General features: G+C 52.3%; 1 protein-coding gene across 1 annotated transcript; it reads left to right on the top strand.

The window, feature by feature from the left end:
- The first annotated feature begins 6,288 nt into the window (after nt 1-6,288).
- LOC123169764 (polygalacturonase inhibitor) lies at nt 6,289-7,431 on the top strand. The gene has a single exon (XM_044587634.1). It carries the CDS (start codon nt 6,293-6,295, stop codon nt 7,379-7,381), a length of 1,089 nt encoding a protein of 362 aa, XP_044443569.1. The 5' UTR covers nt 6,289-6,292; the 3' UTR covers nt 7,382-7,431.
- The last annotated feature ends 11,591 nt before the right edge of the window (nt 7,432-19,022 follow it).

Genomic DNA, 19,022 nt, shown 5'->3' with positions numbered 1-19,022 from the left:
GCTAGACATAACTAGGATAGCCGGTTTACGGCGACTCCCTCGTGATGATAATGAGACCTAGCCACAAACAGCATGTAGGGTTGTTACCGGATGATGTTTCCCGGGGCCCGAAGCTGTCTAAATCCTTGTCTTGTGTTGCGTCTCTCGATTCCGCTCAACCCCTCTCAAGCTACCACATAGATGCGTTGGCCTCATGACTAAGTCCTCACACTAGGACATCTGCCGCGACAATTCCACGACACAAGGTCAATGACATGTTGGACGCTCATTGTTGGAAGTGTGGATATTGAGTTGGAGAGCCTGTAAGCGATGAACTCGGACGTGAGTTGTCTGTGGTCTTGGGACACAATCTTGCCATCCACCCTTTTGCCTCGGCACATGTGAGTTGGCACACAACTCACTACGTGCCAAGTGGGACCTCCTTTCCATGGTCTTGTACACACAATCCATGGACATATTTCATCTTCACATGCACATGCAACCATGTAGCGCACATTGGCGTCCGAGTTCACCACCTTGTGTGGACGATAATGCGTAACCGAGTAGTTGTCGAGCCACATCTTCAATTCCAAGAAGGTTTCAAACTTAGACCCTTTAGCAATCTCGTTCTTGCCGTCATCCAAATCACGGTGAGATCTTGGCCTAACCCCAAGAGATATACCTTGGCCACCATCTACCACGGCTTCATCCGCGAGACTAACATCCTTAAACAATGTAGTCCGATGATCCCGACCGAATACCTTCTCGAAAGCTTCGGCCTCCTTCACCGTGAACCCCTCCTCATCAACTTGTTCATCGGGACCTTCGTCATCCGAATCTGATGCATAGCCACGGGAATAAGGGATGGAATGGTCCATTGTCTCTTGCAAATGATATTTGTCGAGATCACCCACATTGTTGTCATGGAGATCAACTTCATTGTCATCGTTCGCATACTCATCATTCTCCTCTTGCAAAGCTTCATTTTGGTTGTTTGGAAACGGGCTCAAAGTTGGCCTCACTTCTTGGTTCAAAAGAGGTTCAACAAATTCATCTCGCTTCAAGGGTGGGGGCTACTAGCAACCAAAGGGGAGGGGTTCCGGCTCAAGTCCAAATGCAAATTTGAATCAACCTTCTTCGTTGCAAATAACTCAAGAGCCTTGTCTAGTGATTCGGCCATCATCTCCTTGTATGCAACCCAAAGTTGCTCCGAGTTGACACGCATTGTCTTCCAACGGATGTTCATTCCAAAACCAACATTATGCCTTCCCTCCAACTCAACAATATCACTAGGGTCCATCCAATTCAAATCTTTCCTCACTTGTTGCAAGAGCTCTGCATAGCTAGGACTACTATCAAACATATGTCAAGCTCATCCGGGTCCGGTTCAATATTGCCTTTCAAGAAGGAGTCTTTGTCCTCATGATGAACAAACACACATGTTCTTCCCATCCCTATAAGCATTCAAACAACACAATGTAACATTGCTTCCATGAGTACTAATCCAAGGATTAACACGGAGTACAAACCCTAAAATATATATGAAAAACAACAACCCTAACCCTAGCACCAACATAAGAACACCCATAAGAATAACCCTAACATACTAACAAGCCTAATCATAGGAAATTGGCAAACAAACATCTCACATCTCCATGCTAATCTCTAGATCCATACAAAACTAGGGTTTCCGCAAACTAGCAACAAATGAGCAATTTGTTAACATTACTTGGATCAAAACAAGGGGATTGGAGAAGTTTACCTTGAGAGAGGGTTTGAGTTTGAAATCCACGGACAAAATCTTCAAATTTTCAAGATTTGGGAGAGGATTTGAGAAGGGGGGAGAGGGGCAAATCTCGGGTCGGATGCTATGGGGGTTGGGGTGTGTGGGGGGAGTAGGGAGAGGGGGCAAATCTCGGGTCGGATGCTATGGGGGTTGGGGTGTGGGGGACGGGGGCCCAGCCAACTAGTAATAGACAGTGTAGCGCCTAAGGGCTAGGCGCTGCACATTACATGTGCGGCACCTAGCTCGAAGGCGCTGCACTGCTGGGTGCGGGCCCAGGGGCTGCCACGGTGGACAGAGGTGCAACGCCCCCGAGCTAGGCGTTGCATCGTAGGGTGTGACGCCGGCGTGTCGGGCACCACACAAAAAGGTCAGCCGTGTGAAATAGTTTTGTGGGCAGTTCATTCTGTGATTTGATTTCGTCCACATGTCAAAATTGTCAAATTTGCCGTCTGGCTGGCTGATCTGCGCCGACCAACAGATATGATAATAGGACTATATAGTAGTATGAGCCATATCGCTGCTCCCCAGAATTTTCAATTACTCTCTTACCTAAACAAACTTGCCCTCTGAATAGTGGTGGAAGCTTCCAACATAGGAGGACAGTGGTTAGAAGTTACTTGAGTCAAGCAATGCAAGGTTGAGTTCGGTACAGACAAAGTCCCAATCAGCATTAATAAAGACTCACATCAATTATGGTAAGGATCGGACGACTATGCGTTACTATACCAGGGGTAATCCCTGCCCAATAGAGGAATAGAAACCTAATGGTGAAAACGGATCTTCGTTCTGATGCTCGGTTCAAAAGTTATAGCTTTTTTTAAAAATATGACGGAATAAAGTGGGATGATATGAGCATATGCATGCAGTTAATCTTTAGGGACCACCCAACACCCGACGATGCCAGATACATCACGAGGGGGAAGGAGGCCATTTTTCTAACAATTTGTCGTGTAGCGCAATTGAATCAGCATCGGACGGCTCGCATAAGTGCGCTTGACTCCACCGAATAGCGTAGCTGCATTATCTAGCATTTACAAAAAAACATATCGCTACGCATCCTAGTACAAAGCCAAGTTGGTTTTGGTGGCCGCGGGTGTAATTTTTCTTTATTTATTCCTTCCATTCACTAACAGGTGGGGACTCATAATATATATATAGAGTAAGGTGACTAGGCTGCATTATTTGCCACACAGACAGTTTGACCGGTCAACATCAATAAAATACAGAGCTATACAGTGATCCGGTGACTGTATAATCACCAAAACGTGTATATAATGGCCGTATTGACTGCATTCTTAAATAAAATGATCAAAATGAGTTTGCGAGACAAGTACAGTGACCATCAATACATTTTACTCTTTGATAAAATAGAATTCTATCACATCAAATCCACATATTTACTAATTAATTTTAATCATCTTCACAACACCTTAATTAGGAATCATTACACCTTTATTAGGAAAGAAATCATCACCACCATATATCACATAATCGAAAGAACACATTAGCCAAAAATCACACGTTGCATACCTCCCACTACTGTACCTCCTCCAAAACTGGGTCTACTCAGGTAAAAAGAGTAACTTCATGTGCATTGTGTCCCCATGCTCGTGATGCCACCCACGAACCACTCGTACCATACACCGATGGCCCTCCGCTCCTGTCGCGTCTGCCAACGCACCCCTAGCCATAACCAAGCGTACCATTTGTCGCGCCTACGCCTACCCGACACCTGCCGCTCCCGTTGGCGCAACCCTCTCGCCGCGATGGGGCACACTATCCAGAGCCGCTTTGGCCAGCATGTCTCGAGCAAAACCTCCCAGGATTGGAAGCATCGCCCACCTGTGTCCACCGTTCCCGTCCAGCTCTAGCAACACCTGCAGGTCACACTCATGTTTGCTCTGCCCGCCTAGGTCCACTTGCTTCATTAACATTGTGCCTCCGAATGAAACATCTATTCAGCGCCCACTCTCTTATGTGCTCGACAGGAAAGAATCATGTATCGTTCCTGATGTGATTTACAGCCAGTGCTATTAGTGATTTCTGTGGATGATCCCTCGTGTACACAGTCTCTATCTTCTTCGGGAAACGACAACACGATGGATTCGGTATTTGAGAAGATAATCACACTTATGTTTCATCAATTTTCTGGGACAATGCTAATTAGCTACATAATGCTTTATCAACTGTGAATGACGGAATTATCCCACTATTTTGATGCCCTATTTTTCAGTTCTCCATATGTAGCCATGGTTTTCTTAAAAATTGGGCGGTATGCTCGTCTGACTGATGACAAGAAGCCATGATACCTTGAAAAATAATGGAAAGCCTGCTAAGCTAAGAAGGTCACGGCTACATCATCTGCACCATCCACCGGGGCTGTTGAATGTATGCCCTTTAAATATGTCACAAACACATCGACAAAAGGTCAATCCTTTTTTTTTGAAACGTAGACGCTAGAAGCGTCCGGCTTTAAATTAATAAGCCACCAGGCAACCATCATAAGGTTCAATAGTCTTACAAACCGAAAAGTACTCGAGCATGAAAGTACGAAGAGGCATTGAGGAGCACGGGGTACATCAAGAATAACAACATAGCCCACACCCTACTTCCTACAACTACCTCTTCACCAAAAGGTGAGACCATCTACGGAGGTTGACTTGCAGTCTTTTCTGGTGATTTCCCGAGCCGACTTTGGAACGATTGTCATGGATTGCTTACAAAGCGGACGTTATAGGGAGAGGATCTAGGGCACGCAAGTGCGGGGGCACACAGTTTGTGAGCCATCGATCTGCACCAAGATTTGGAAATTTGGGGTTGTATTTCGTGTATTCATGAGCGTATATCACTTCCCATATATCTGTATTCACATTGTAAAGCTAAAGTATTATATCTTTTTCTGTGGGTCCCATTTCTAAGATACATATATTTTGATGAATAACAAGTGCCTACTAAATGTTACCCTTGTGCTTAAAGTGTTCCTTCTATTCTTCTATCTCATTGTTCTCTTGAAGTACACTCTGCTTCTCTTCTTAGAATACTTTCTTAGAACTGTTGTTGAAGAAGCATCGTTGTAGACAAGAACAGACTGAAGCTATTTGTTGTGAATTAGGCACAGTCCGGGACAACTCAAAGGCAGGAGAAATATTGCGTAAGATTATCCAGCACAGGTTAGTCGATGATGTATACCCATTTTATTGTTCTTCCAATGTTTTTGTAAACACAGTGTCGGCATAAGGTTGTTGGCTATTTGATCGTTTCTTCTTTAACTTCCTTCTTTTACTTTGTCCTCCTTCAACAACTCAAAGCTTTGGCTGAGCCAGTTTTGTTGGAATAAAAAAATGTGTATACATCTTAAAACAAAAAAAATGTAGATATGAGGTTTACGAATCTAGGATGTGATTGTATACATCAAAAACTTGGAAAGTAGGTACGTTCGGGACATTGAAACTTATGCAAGTACGTTAGTTAATCAGACAAAAACTTATAGCACACATGTACTATCTTGTACCTTTAGAAGAAATATCAACACAAATTCTAAAATATTTCTACAATGTAAATTTAGAATATGCATTATTATCTCTTAAACCAAATACATGTACTTACATATGTATATGAAAGGTTATTTAACTTTATGAAAAATATATAGAAGCTTAACAAGAATGTTACATATAGAAAGAGTGTATATTTAAGTTTGAATTTATGTTATCTACTGCTATAGTTGAAAATGAACGTGTATATTAATCTACTTGGATTTGTAAGTAAATTTATTATCAATAACATTAATAAATAACATTTGTGCCTTAGAAATATTTATTACAACAAGTAGTTGTTGAAACAACAAATTTTAATGAATTATCTAATCCATTAAATTATTTACTAATCTTATTGTCTTTATTTACATTCTAGTGATAAAATATGTTGTCTAAGTTAGGTCATTTAGCAAGTGGTACAGCAAAATGTAGCAGATATTTATAAGATACTATTACACTGAAGGAGATGACTCAAAAGGAGAAAATATGAATGACAAGTGTAATTTAGAATCCAGGTTGAAGGTAGATCATGACTACTCCCACCTTTCACTATTTTAAGATATTTTAATTTTTTTCTAAATAAACTGTATATAGACACGTTTTAATGTATTTGTTCACTCATTTCAGTTCGTATGTGGTTCATATTAAAATATCTAAAGCGTCTGAAGGAGTATACTACACGTGGGATTTCCTTTTTCGTGGGAAGGTCTCTTGTGCTAGATGAGCCCATCCATGACTTTGTAGTAGTCGACGAGAGCATGCATATTAGTCGATGCATGCATGCATGCATGCCTACCCGTCAAGTTTGACCAGCAGTCAGCATCTAGGATTTTGACTATGTTTTAACCAGTGCTTGCCTCGCCAGGCTTGCTGCCAAAAAGTTCCCATCATCGTCTTTTTCGTTGCCCACTACACCAATGGGCAATGGTCATATATGTCCTCGTGCATGAACGATCGCCACTGAATTCCCATCAGTCTCAACCAATCAAATCAAATGTACCAATGGCTATATATGTGCCCGGCTGTTCAGGGAAGAGGAACCCAACCGAAGCGAGAGACCGGTCACTTCCGCCGGAGCACCATGAGCACTCCACCCTCGGCACATGCCTTCCCCGTCCTCCTCCTCCTCGCCCGAGCGGTCATGGCCTCCGCCGAGAATAACAAAGACTGCCACCCTAGCGACAAGGCCGCGCTTCTGGCCATCAAGTCCGCCTTCGGCAATCAGAGCCACTTCGCCTCATGGACTCCTTCCACCCCGTGCTGCGAATGGCACGACGACACTTGCAACGACGCCGGTCGCGTCATCTCCCTCATCTTCTTCGTGGATGTCAACCTCACGGGCACCATCCCGGACGCCATTTCCGGCCTCACCGAGCTTCTCGTCCTCAACCTCTATTACCTCCCGGCCATCTCCGGCCCTATCCCCAAGGGAATCGCCAAGCTATCCAAGCTCACCTCGCTCACCATCGCTCTTACCGCCGTTTCGGGCCCCATTCCGTCCTTCCTGGGCGAACTGACCAGGCTCAAAGAACTCACCCTCTTCTCCAACTCCCTCTCCGGCACCATCCCGGCCTCGCTCGGGGGCCTCCGTTACTTAGATTCCATCGAGCTCAGAAACAACAGTCTCACAGGCACCATCCCGCCGCTCTTCTCCAAATCCACTCTTCTCCCAGTCCTTTTGCTCTCCAACAACCACCTCTCCGGCTCCATCCCGGCAGAGTTCGCTGCAGTCGGCTTCCTGCAAGTCGACCTCTCCCACAACGCTCTCACGGGCGACGCGTCCGTGTTCTTCGGAAGGACAAAGGAACTGCAAAGCATTGACCTGTCCCACAACGCCCTCAGCTTCGACCTCTCCAGCGTGGAGTTCCCGGAGGAGATGCAAGCCATGGATGCGAGCCACAACGCCATCCGCGGCGGCATCCCAGCGCAGGTGGCGAATGTGACGAACCTGCGGCAGTTCAACGTGAGCTACAACAAGCTGTGCGGCCAGGTTCCGGCCGCCTTGGCAAGGTTGGATGCCTACAGCTTCCGGGGCAACAAGTGCCTGTGCGGTGCGCCCCTCCCAGATCCATGCAAGAAATAATTTGAACGTCATTTCTGTCAACGGATGTCAGGCGGCCAGATGTATTTATGTAATCTTTGGATGAATAATGTGCTGAAATAAAGCCAAATGCATATGTGATTTCACATTACTAGCTCTTGTTCCGTCTATTTATCTTTGAACTCTGCTGCAAGGCACACACATTTGTTGAGATAAGAATGGAGTCTGAAAGTTGTAGAGACCGACGCAATTTTTTTTTTTTTAGAAAAGGAGGATGACCCCTGGCCTCTGCATCGGGGAGATGCATGCGGCCATTTTATTGATTATTCTCGAGGACCTTACAAAGTAGTACAACAATATGCCTGAATCCGCCATCTTGGCAACATCTGCCGCTACTCCAATCCATATGATGAAGAGTGCAAGCTGGGCCAAATACCCAGACCTCTCAACTAAGCCTAACATCTAAAGCGGAGGCCCCGACCGAGACACATACCGGGTCCGGGTCACAAACCAGTCCGACGCACTCATATGTGTCGTCGCGCCATCTTCCACTAGTCCATCTTCAGAGCAGATTGAGGTGCCAACCTTGGCAGGTACCTCCGCCATCGACGCCACCATGACGCCAAACGACGAACTCCACCTACTTGAGTCCATCTCCAAGCAACGGACGCAGATCCATGCTAGGATAGGGCTGCACCACCGCCGTCGCCCACCACCCACAAGCGCCACCCAGCCCCAAGGTTCCCAAAGCGGCGCCTTCAAGAAGGGAACGGTGCCGTGAGCGCCGTCGCCACACAACAAAGTTAGGGCTTTCGCCCGGGAGACCTAGGGTAAGGGGAAGTGAGGGGATCAGTCCATACCGACGCCTTCAAGGAGGGGAACGACGCCCTCAAGCGTCGCTGTCGACGCGGCCGGCCATGGCCGACCAGGGATTTCGCCCGAACTAGATCCCCGCCACCAGCAGCGCCTCCTGTACAGAACCGGCGACCCAAGGAAGCGCGGCCCGACGAGGATGGCCCGCACGCCGAACAGAGGAGGAGGGGCGGCGCCAGATTGCGCGCACCGGCCACCGCAGAAACCGCCGCCGGCCGCCAACGACCACCGGATCCCGCCGCCCGCGCGGCCGGGACGCCAGATCCACCGCCCGCACGGTTGCTAGCCGATCGTGCCTTGCCAATGGAGCCGCCGCTCCAGATCCGGAGTTTCCCACGCAGAGGCAGGGCAACCGAGGCCCCGCCGCCACCATCCTTGGCGCCCCGGGCTTGCCCGGCGGCTGCCTCAGGCGGCGGCGAGGGAGGAGGAGGGAGGAGGAGGGGTGGCTAGGGTTGAGAGGGAGGAGGGAGGAGCAAGACCGGCGCAAATAAACCCTCATCTCTAAGAGCATCTCCAGCCGTTCGGCCCCCTAGGGCGCCGAAAAAGAGCGGCCAGGTGGTGCGCCGGCGATAAACTCGGCGCTGGGGGCGGTTCGGGACCCAGCCGTCGCCCCCCGGTCGCCCCCAGGCGCCGAATTTAGCCCAGCTTTCGGCCCAAAAACGGCCCTATATCTGCGTGAATCGGCCCATATTCAGTGCGGTTCGGCGTGTTTCGGCGTTAATTTTCGCATACAAATATATAAATCAATTATTTCGTCACATAGTTCGGCGTGGTTCGGCGTGTTCAACAAATAGTTCACTACAAATTATATAGTTTAACAAATAAAAACTCAAGTTTCATCGCACGTCATTACCAGCCTCGCCCTTGAGCCTCCATAGGTGCTCCACCAGATCCTGCTGCAGCTGATGATGCACCTGTGGGTCTCGGATCTCCTGACGCATACTGAGGTAGGCAGTCCAGGTTACCGGTAGCTGGTGATCAACTTCGGCTAGAGGACCCTGCCTGTAGTATGGTTCAGTGTCAAACACTGGCTCTTCCTGCTCGCTCTCAATGGTCATGTTGTGCAAGATGACACAACAAGTCATGATCTCCCACATTTGATCTTTCGACCAGGTCTGAGCGGGGTACCGGACAACAGCAAATCGAGATTGGAGCACACCAAATGCCCGCTCGACATCCTTCCTGCAAGCCTCCTGAATCTTCGCAAACCAGGCGTTCTTGCCTCCTGGCACAGGGTTTGAGATGGTCTTCACAAATGTCGACCATCTCGGATAGATGCCATCAGCTAGATAGTACCCCTTGTTGTACTGCCGTCCATTGACATCGAAATTCACCGGAGGAGAATGACCTTCAACAAGCTTGGCAAAGACTGGGGAGCACTGCAGGACGTTGATGTCATTGTGAGTTCCTGGCATCCCAAAGAAAGAGTGCCAAATCCAGAGGTCATGTGTGGCCACTGCCTCAAGCACCACACTGCAACCGCCTTTGGCGCCTTTGTACAACCCCTGCCAAGCAAATGGGCAATTCTTCCATTTCCAATGCATGCAGTCGATGCTTCCAAGCATCCCAGGAAATCCTCTTGCTGCATTCTGTGCTAGGATCCGAGCAGTGTCTTCTGCATTGGGTGTTCTTAAGTATTGCGGTCCAAACACTGCCACCACTGCCCGACAGAACTTGTAAAAACACTCTATGCTGGTGGACTCGGCCATGCACCCATAGTCGTCGAGTGAATCACCGGGAGCTCCGTATGCAAGCATCCTCATAGCTGTCGTGCACTTCTGGATGGAGGTGAATCCAAGTGTGCCGGTGCAATCCTTCCTGCACTTGAAGTAGCTGTCGAACTCCCGGATGGAATTCACAATCCGGAGGAAAAGCGTTCGGCTCATCCGATAACGGCGCCGAAATGTTTTTTCACCATGCAATGGAGCGTCGGTGAAGTAGTCCGAGTAGAGCATGCAGTAGCCTTCCATACGATGCCGGTTCTTTGCTTTCACCTGCCCAAGCGCCGAGCCACCTCGCCGCGGCTTCTCACTGCTCGCGAGCAGGCCGGCGAGGGCGGCGAGCACCATGAGATGCTCCTGCTCCTGGACGTCGGCTTCGGCTTCCTCATCCAGCAACGCCGCGAGCGCCTCCTCATCTTCGGAGTCCATCGCCGGGCCGGGCAATTCACCTCACACCTTGTGGGCGAGGTGGGCGCAAGCCCACCGGTGTACAGGCCCTGCGCGGCCAGAGCGCCGGAAAAGGTGCCTGGGCGGCGGCGGGGAGGCTACCTCGGCAAAACCCCTTCTTTTTCCCGGCTGGGGATGGTCTACCTAGCTGTGGCGGGCGGTGGTCGGTGCCGGGATCGGCAGGGTGGCGCAAGGTGGCGGCCAAGCACGGGGGGTAGGAGGCGAATCTGGACGGGTGGCTTGACTTTTCGCCTGTCAATGTGGCCCCAGGAACGTTTTTCCCTTGCGCCGGAGCCCCCGAGCGCCCCCCAGTGCGCCGGGTTCGGCCTGCGAGCGCCGGGCGCAAAAACGGACCGAGCCGGCGGAATTCGGCGTCCTGGGAACGCGACTGAGCCGTTTTTTCGGCGCCGGCATGAATAAACCGCCTGAGGAGGCCGTTCCGGGGGCGCGGCCGGAGATGCTCTAAATCTTTGAGTTTGATACCCTGTATTTACATATCCTAGTCAATCCGGGTCTTGCATGAGTAAAATCTTGTTTAGTCTAATAACAAATGCATGATCCCAGCCGGGATTGATTGTTACTCTACTGACTACATTGTCCTACTTGTCATCTCTATCTTCTATCCCGACTCTTGTGAGACAGCGTCAGTTTGCATCGATGGCACTGCCAAGCAACTACACGGCCCGGCAAGAATCCGACGGGCCTGCGCTGGAGTGGGGAACACGACCCCGGCGCCAGCTAGTAACGGAGGATGAACTCACTGTCATGATCGTAACCTTGTGGGCCAGTTGGTCTGCCCGGCGCAAGGTGATACATGAAGGAATTTATCAAACGCCCCATGCCATGAATGGCTTCATCTTGAGTTATCTCTCCGATATTCAGTTCTTGAAGAAAACAGGCACTGGGGGAAATTAGCACAACCATGTACTGCAAGTGATGGGGCGCCATTGCTGCTCGGAGAAAAGTCAGGAGAGCCCGGCTCTCCCGAGTCCTCCTCCGCCTAGCTCCACCCTCCTTGCCACACCGACGGCGGACCACTCCGGCCGCTGTCGTACACCTCCTCCTCCCCATCGTGATCTCAGCCCGCGCGGGCTGGATCTATCCTGCAGCCCTTTGTCCTCGCCCTCCGCCTCGCCGCCCGTCAGGGCATCCTTCATGAAGGCCCTGCTCTTTGCGCCGCCCCCTGCTTCGGTCGTGAGGGGAAAGGGCATTTACTCCTCACCTGCCGTCGCTGTCCACCCCACCACGCCACTCTCTTCGGGCAGGATTCAAGAGGGACGGCCGCGTCCTGGCGGAGACCCAGGCCCCTCCGGCGTGATGGGCTCGGATTGGCGTGCGACGCGGCAGGTCACGCCCTGCCCCAACGGCTGGTCCGTTCAGCGGAAGAAAGGCTGGTGGCGTCGGGAGCGGCGCGCACGCCTCCTGGAGGAGCAGCGCGCATCAAATGGCCGCCATAATCGTCCGCGTCAGGGCATTCATGGCGTGCCAGGAGCCCCCCTTCCTTGCAGTTCCTTGTTCTCCTTAAGGAGGCGGCCGAAGGAAAATGCTACAACTGCCTCTCCCCTCTCCACTGTGTCAAGAGCTGCACCAAGCCTCCCACCTGCCTCCTCTGCGGGCAACCTGGCCATAAGGCTCGCCGGTGCACCAATCAGCACGTCCGCCCCCCGTCTGGCCTCCGTTTGTCTCCCGACCACCCCAACTTCACCCGCCTCCCGGCCTCCTCGCGCCTCACTTTCCCTCCCGACCACCCCAACTCCACCCGCCTCCCGGCCTCCTCGCGCCTCACTCTCCCTCCCGGCCACCAGCTCCGGCAGCCGGTGGCCTCCCGTATCTGTTTCCCCCTGACCAGCCGGCTTCTGCTCCCCCGCCACGCCCGCTGTTCTCACATCACGCCGTTGCGTCCACGCAGCCGTCCATCTTGGGACCTGCGCCGTCACCATCTGTCGACATGGAGCTAGACCTGGTGCCCGGCGACGCGTGCAACCGGCCCGAGTTCGTCACTGGGATCGCGTCGTTCACCTCGGCCATGGTGTCGGCCGAGCGCTTCCATGAGGCGCATGGCGCCATGTTGATCACCATCGGGAACAGGCCGCGCCTCCGTGCTAGCCAGGTCGCGGCGGAGGTGGGTCGGCGCTTCTCCCTCGCTCCGGGCACGTACTCCGTCACCATGCTTGCACACGGCGACGACTTCTTCGTTCTGTTCAACGATCCCGTCATCCGCAACATCGCCATAAGCCTTCCTGACACTCTGCACGTCGGCTATGCCTCCCTCGCCTTTCGCCCTTGGACTCGCCTGGTCGGGGCTGAGCTGGTGCCACTCCCCTTCCGGGGTCGCGTCTGCCTCGAAGGGGTGCCCAAGCATGGCTGCCAGCTTGAGACGGTCGCCGTCCTCTTTGGCAAGTCTTGCCTTATGGACTGCGTCGACGACATCCACCCCACCGAGCAGGACGCGGCGTGCTTTTGCATCTGGGTGTGGTCTGCGGACCCGGAGATGATCGCTCGTCGCGGCTCCCTTGCGCTGGAGGAACGTCCCCTCACTGCCACGCCGTCATTTGATTTCCCGGAGCTCGGCATCCACGAGCCTTCTGTGCCGGTTGAGGGGCCGGCCAACCTCCTCTCCTACCCAATCCTGCTGCATCTCGACAAGGTATGGGACTACGCGCCGCGCCACGATGGCTACTCCGGGCGCAACAGCGACTCCGGCCAGAGCGGCATCCCATCCGGCGACTCCGACGATGACTACCCTCGGAAGAGGGACCTCTCTTGGTCCTTCTCCTTCGAGGACGGTTGGCGCCCTGTCAACCGACGCCCTGCGCACCAACGGCTAGGGCCTCGCCATCGCGATCGCTCCCCGGATGGCCCCGGGGGCCAGGGTGGTGCTGGCGGCTCGCATGGCAATGCCATATCTGGTCAGGGCCGCGGTGACACCACCAGCCGCCCACCGCTGTCCGACAGCGCCGGCGCTGGCTTCCACCCCGACCATCGTCGACGCCGTCACGGTGCAGATGACACGCCGCCTCCTTCCGACGGAACCCTCACGTCCGCTGATGCTCACGACTTGACGGCCTCCACCCCGCTACCGGTGGTTCACGGCGAGGCGTCTCCCTCCGTCACCAATGTCGCTGTTCTGCCTCCTCTGGCCATGCAGCCTGTTGGATGCAGCATGCGTGCTCTGTGCCAAGTAAACTCGGTGGACGACCAAGGCACTTTCGGTGGCATCGATTGCTTGCAGGTTGCTCCTGTTGGCAATCTGGAGGTGGCCACTGACGAGCAGGCTCAGCGCAGCCAGCGGCATGACCAAGTCAACCATCTGACGGGCACAGGAGTGCTGCCGCCCGTGTCCGGTGACACGATTTTGAACCCTGCTGTCACGCAGGAGAGCAGCACACCCTTGGGCCGCGATGAGGGAGGGCCTGTGGCGGTCGCGGTTGTCGGCCTCTCGCAGCCCAACAGCATCATCGACCACGCCAACAACTCAGGGCCCATCTCCGATGACTTTGGGCCCATCACCGCCCTCGCCACATCTCCTGCTGCTGCAGCGGACACGGAAGCGTGCGAACCTGTTGCAGCTTCTATCCTCGTCGAGATCCCAGCGCCACTCATCGCCACGGCTCCGACCACCGCCACCCCGGCCACCCCTGCGGCCCCTCCTCGCCGCGCCAGCCGACGCTTGGCCGGCAAGCCCGCGTCCGCTCTTGGCACCATCGAAAGGGCTCGCTGCGTCCTTCGCAGGAAATGGGGAATCGTCGATGACGAAGACGGCGCCGCCTCGGAGGAGGCGCTACTCCAGCGCTTCACGGAGCTTTTCAAGGAGCCGCTCTCTCCTGATGAGATCGACGCCGTCAAGGCCCTCTTCGGTTCCTGCCAGCTCTCCAAGGCCAAGCCTGCTCTGCTGAGCAGACCCTCCTCCGGCCGCAGGGTGCGCGCCAAACGTGCTGCTGCCAAGTGAGCTCGCTCACCACGCGCGCCCACCGCGAGATGCCCCCCTCCCCATGATCGCCCCTCGCAGACAACCGCGGAGCGTCCCCATCGTTGCCGCTGCAGTCTATGTATCTGTATCTTCTTTTTCTGAACCCGTCCTACTGGTGGTTCCTTCTCTACTGCCATTTTCCATTTTCGTCAGTTTCGTCAGGCTTCTAGCTGCTCCTCTTCAATTCAACAGAGCTCCTTTGTTTCCCGATGAGTGATCATAATTGTGTTGTGTTCAATTGGAATGTGAGGGGACTGAATAACCCCGCACGTCGCCAAGTTGTTCGTGATTTGGTTGTTCGCAACCGCGCCTCCATTGTCTGTCTCCAAGAGACCAAACTGGACTCCGTGGATAAAAGGCTAATTTTGGAGCTCCTTGGCCCCTTGTTCACCGATGCCTTCTGCTTCCTCCCCGCGGACGGAACCAGGGGAGGAATTATCTTGGCTTTCAGTTCTGACCTCTTCAACATCCAGAGCTCCTCCACCACCGCCAACACGGTCTCTGCTACTATTGTCATGCGCGCCTCTGTTGCTTCTTGGAGTGTCACTGCCGTCTATGGGCCGCAGGGGGACACAGAGAAGATGGCATTCATCAATGAGATCAAGGCTATCCGCCCCACCATGCTGCCGGCCTGGCTTCTCCTAGGCGACTTCAACCTCCTTTGCAAGGCTGCGGACAAGAGCAACGCCACCATCAGCCGCAGACTGATCAATGCTTTCACTTCTGCTCTGAACTCCATGGAACTCTCTGAGCTGCGACTTCACGGTCGACGCTTCACCTGGCTGAGCTCTTGCCAGCTGCAGACAAAGACCAAAATTGATCATGTTTTCTGCACCTTGGACTGGGGACTGCTTTTCCCCCAATGCTACCTGAGGGCCTTATCCTCCTCGGTCTCTGACCACTGTGCCATGGTTCTCACTGGACAGATCAACCACCGGCGCTTCCGCGGCTTCCGTTTTGAAAATTATTGGTTAAAGATGAGAGGTTTTGATGATGCGGTGAGCAACTCCTGGAGTGAACCTTGCACTCACACGGACACCATGATGATCCTACACGACAAATTGCCGCGTCTTGGGCGCTCCTTGCGTTGCTGGAGTAGGAAAACAGTTGGTAATATTACGCTACTCTCAGCCGCTGCGGAACAGATTATCCTTGGCTTGGACCATGCTCAAGACCACAGAGACCTTACTATTGCTGAAATCGGTCTAAGGCACTATCTAAAGCGCAAATTGCTTGGCCTTGCTGCAATCCAACACATCAGGATCAGGCAAAGATCAAGGGTCTTATGGCTTCGTGCGGGCGATGCTAATTCTCGGCTGTTTCACATCAAGGCCAACGGGAGACGCCGCCGCAATTATATTCCCCTTTTGCAGACCGATCATGGCCAATTCACCACCCAAGCTGACAAGCATGCTGAGCTTCACAAGTACTTCTCTGCCAACATTGGCTCAGTTAAAGCAAGGAACCAATCGCTTAATTGGGATGCCTTGGACCTTCCCAGACTTGACCTTTCCTCCCTGGATGCCCCGTTCACAGAGGAGGAAATTAAAGCGGCAGTTTTTGGTCTACCTTCCGGTAAGGCGCCTGGGCCGGACGGTTTCACCGCTGATTTTTTCAAGCACTGCTGGGAGGTGATTAAGCATGATCTTACTGCGGCCATATGTCAGTTCTTCAACCTTCGCGGTAATCATTGGCACATGTTGAATTCTGCTCACATTACTCTTCTGCCCAAATCCAATGAGGCTTCTCGCATCAAGGAGTTCCGCCCCATCAGTCTCATGCACTCCGTCGGAAAGATTGTTTGCAAGATGTTGTCCATCCGCCTGGCTCCGTTCCTATCAGTGTTGATCCCTCCCTCCCAGAGCTCTTTCATCAAGACTCGCAGCATCCATGACAACTTCTTGTTTGTCAAGAATGCCGTCCGGAAATTACACTCTGTCAACGATCCTGCTCTACTTCTGAAGCTTGACATCGCTGGTGCCTTCGACAACGTTTCCTGGTCCTACATGCTCGAGCTTATGCCACGACTAGGCTTTGGGAGTAGGTGGTGCGACATGGTCTCGCTGCTTTGGAGCTCCTCGTCTTCCCGTGTTATGGCGAATGGCGAGCTTGGCCAGCCCTTCTCCCACCGGTGTGGTCTACGCCAAGGTGACCCTCTCTCACCCATGCTCTTTACTCTCGCCATCGCTCCACTACATTGGCTTTTTGCGCGTGCTGCCTCTTCTGGAGCCTTGTCCCCGATCAAGTTACCCCCCTCCCAACTTCGGGTTAGTCTTTATGCCGATGACGCGGCTCTATTCATCGCCCCCAACGAGGCGGACATCCTCCTCACAAAACACATCCTCTCCAGCTTTGGCATTGCTTCAGGCCTTGTCTGTAACATTAGTAAGAGTGGCATCTACCCCATCTCCTGTGAACACATAAACCTAGAATCACTTCTACAGCACTTCCCCGTGCCTGTGCTTCAATTCCCCTGTCGATACCTTGGTCTCCCTCTCCACTATAAGAACATCACCAGGGCTGACATCCAACCTATTCTGGACAAGTTGGCTTCCAAACTTCAACGTTGGCGCGGCAAGCTCATGTCTGGGGACGCTCGTCTGCGGCTTATTAACTCCGTGCTCTCCGCCATTCCGGTGTACTTAATCACCATTTTTAAGCTTGGTGCTTGGGCCATCAAGCAAATCGACAAGCTACGGCAGAACTTCCTGTGGCGCTCCCGGCCGGAGGCAGACAAGGGCATTGCTCTGGTCAACTGGTCCACGGTATGTCGCCCGAAATACCTTGGGGGTCTTGGTGTGATTGATCTGAAGCGGTTTGGAAGGGCGCTGCGGCTTAGGTGGAAGTGGCTCGAGTGGCGGGACCAGAACAGGCCTTGGGTTGGCTCTCCCACTCCCTGTGACCGAGATGACGAGGCTCTGTTTGCTGTTGCTACAAATATCACTGTGGGCAATGGTTCGCGGGCTCGATTCTGGCAAGACCGATGGCTTCATGGTGAGGCGCCTTGTCAACTAGCACCTGACGTCTTCCGTCTCTGCTACAGGAAGAACTTCTCAGTGGCACAGGGACTCGCAGACCAGCGCTGGTTGTCGGGTTTGCATCGCATATCCACTGAGCCTGAGCTTCGTCAATTCACCTTTCTTTGGACAAAGCTGCGGCACTTTGTTCTGGACCCGAACAGGGAAGATAGTATCTCTTGGAACCGCACTGTCTCGACGACATACACTGCCAGATCGGCATATCATGCTCAATTTCTTGGTTCTGCACCGGTTGCTAATTACGACAAGTTGTGGAAGGCCAAGGTCGAGGGCAAATGCAGGTTCTTCTTCTGGCTTTTCCTCAAGGGCAAAATTCTGACCAACGACAACTTGGCAAGGCGTGCACTCCCGCACAATCCGAGGTGCAATCTCTGCGATCAGGAAGAAGAATCTGCCTTCCATCTTATCCTGCAATGCCCCTTTGCACGCTCTGTGTGGCACCTGGTGGAGAACTTCCATTCTGCTCCTGGACTGGCCACGGCTGCCATGCATGCCACCTCTATCATCTCCTGGTGGAATGATGTAATCTGCCCCCTTGGCAAGAAGACCACTACCACGGCCATTTACACCTGCTGGAATATCTGGAAGGAACGAAACAGACGCGTATTTGAGCATAAGACTCTTGCTGAGCAGGGTGTGCTTCTCCTCATCAACCAGGAAATTCTTCAACCTATGCTTTCATCTCACTGGCTTAGTGATGTTGAGAACCAGCCAGAACCTGAGCCAGACTAGACTTTCTACCCTTTTTGTAACGTTGTGTTGTAAGAACTATTTATTTTACTTTTCTCCTGCTTAATATATAGGCAGTGACCTGCCAGTTCCTCAAAAAAAAACTGGCACTGGGTCTCCGGCTGTTTCTGTGATCAAGCCGACGATATGGATCCCACCACCGGACCAGCATGTGAAAGTGAATGTTGACGCTGCAGTAGCAAGACATGGGGGCCTTGGGGCGGCCGCAGCCATTTGTCGGGACAGCACAGGGATCTACCAGGGGGCGTCCATGGTAGTCTTCAGAAATATCGACGATCCAGCAGTACTGGAGACCTTGGCGATCCGGGAAGCTTTGTCTCTATCTGATGATCTTTATGTCCACAAAATTGCTGTTGCTTCGGACTGCAAACAGGTAGTGGAAGCTATCAAGACGGGTACATCGGCATCCTATGGAGCAATTGTACATGAAATAGTTGAACGATCGAAGTCTTTTTCTTCTTGTAGGATTAGCCATGAATTTACAACCTCTAATGTAGAGGCTCACAAGCTCGCAAAGCACGCTTTAACGCTGGGTATCGGCCGCCATGCTTGGTTAGGTCTATCCGGAGATCTTGTTTTCGTCCCTGTAAATATTGTGACGGATGAATAAAAGCTTTGTGAGTTTGTCTAAAAAAATCTATATGGGTGGTTCGGCCGGACCTATTCAAGCCTTTCACATGCATGAAAAATGTCACGTACTAGCACTATTAATGTAAGGATTAGTAGTTGAAAGAAATGAAATAAAGTGGCTTCCGCCAAACATGTTAGGAGGTTTCAAAGCCTTCCGCTAATGCAAAGGAAAAAATAGTCAGCAACGACCTTCCGTGCTCCAGATAGAGAGAAATGAGAGATACATGGTGGCTTTTGATTGACTAGACGGCTGT

This window comes from Triticum aestivum, chromosome 7D (genome assembly GCF_018294505.1).
Source record: "Triticum aestivum cultivar Chinese Spring chromosome 7D, IWGSC CS RefSeq v2.1, whole genome shotgun sequence".
Classification (NCBI taxonomy): domain Eukaryota; kingdom Viridiplantae; phylum Streptophyta; class Magnoliopsida; order Poales; family Poaceae; genus Triticum; species Triticum aestivum.
This window is presented reverse-complemented; position numbering and strand designations above follow the sequence as displayed.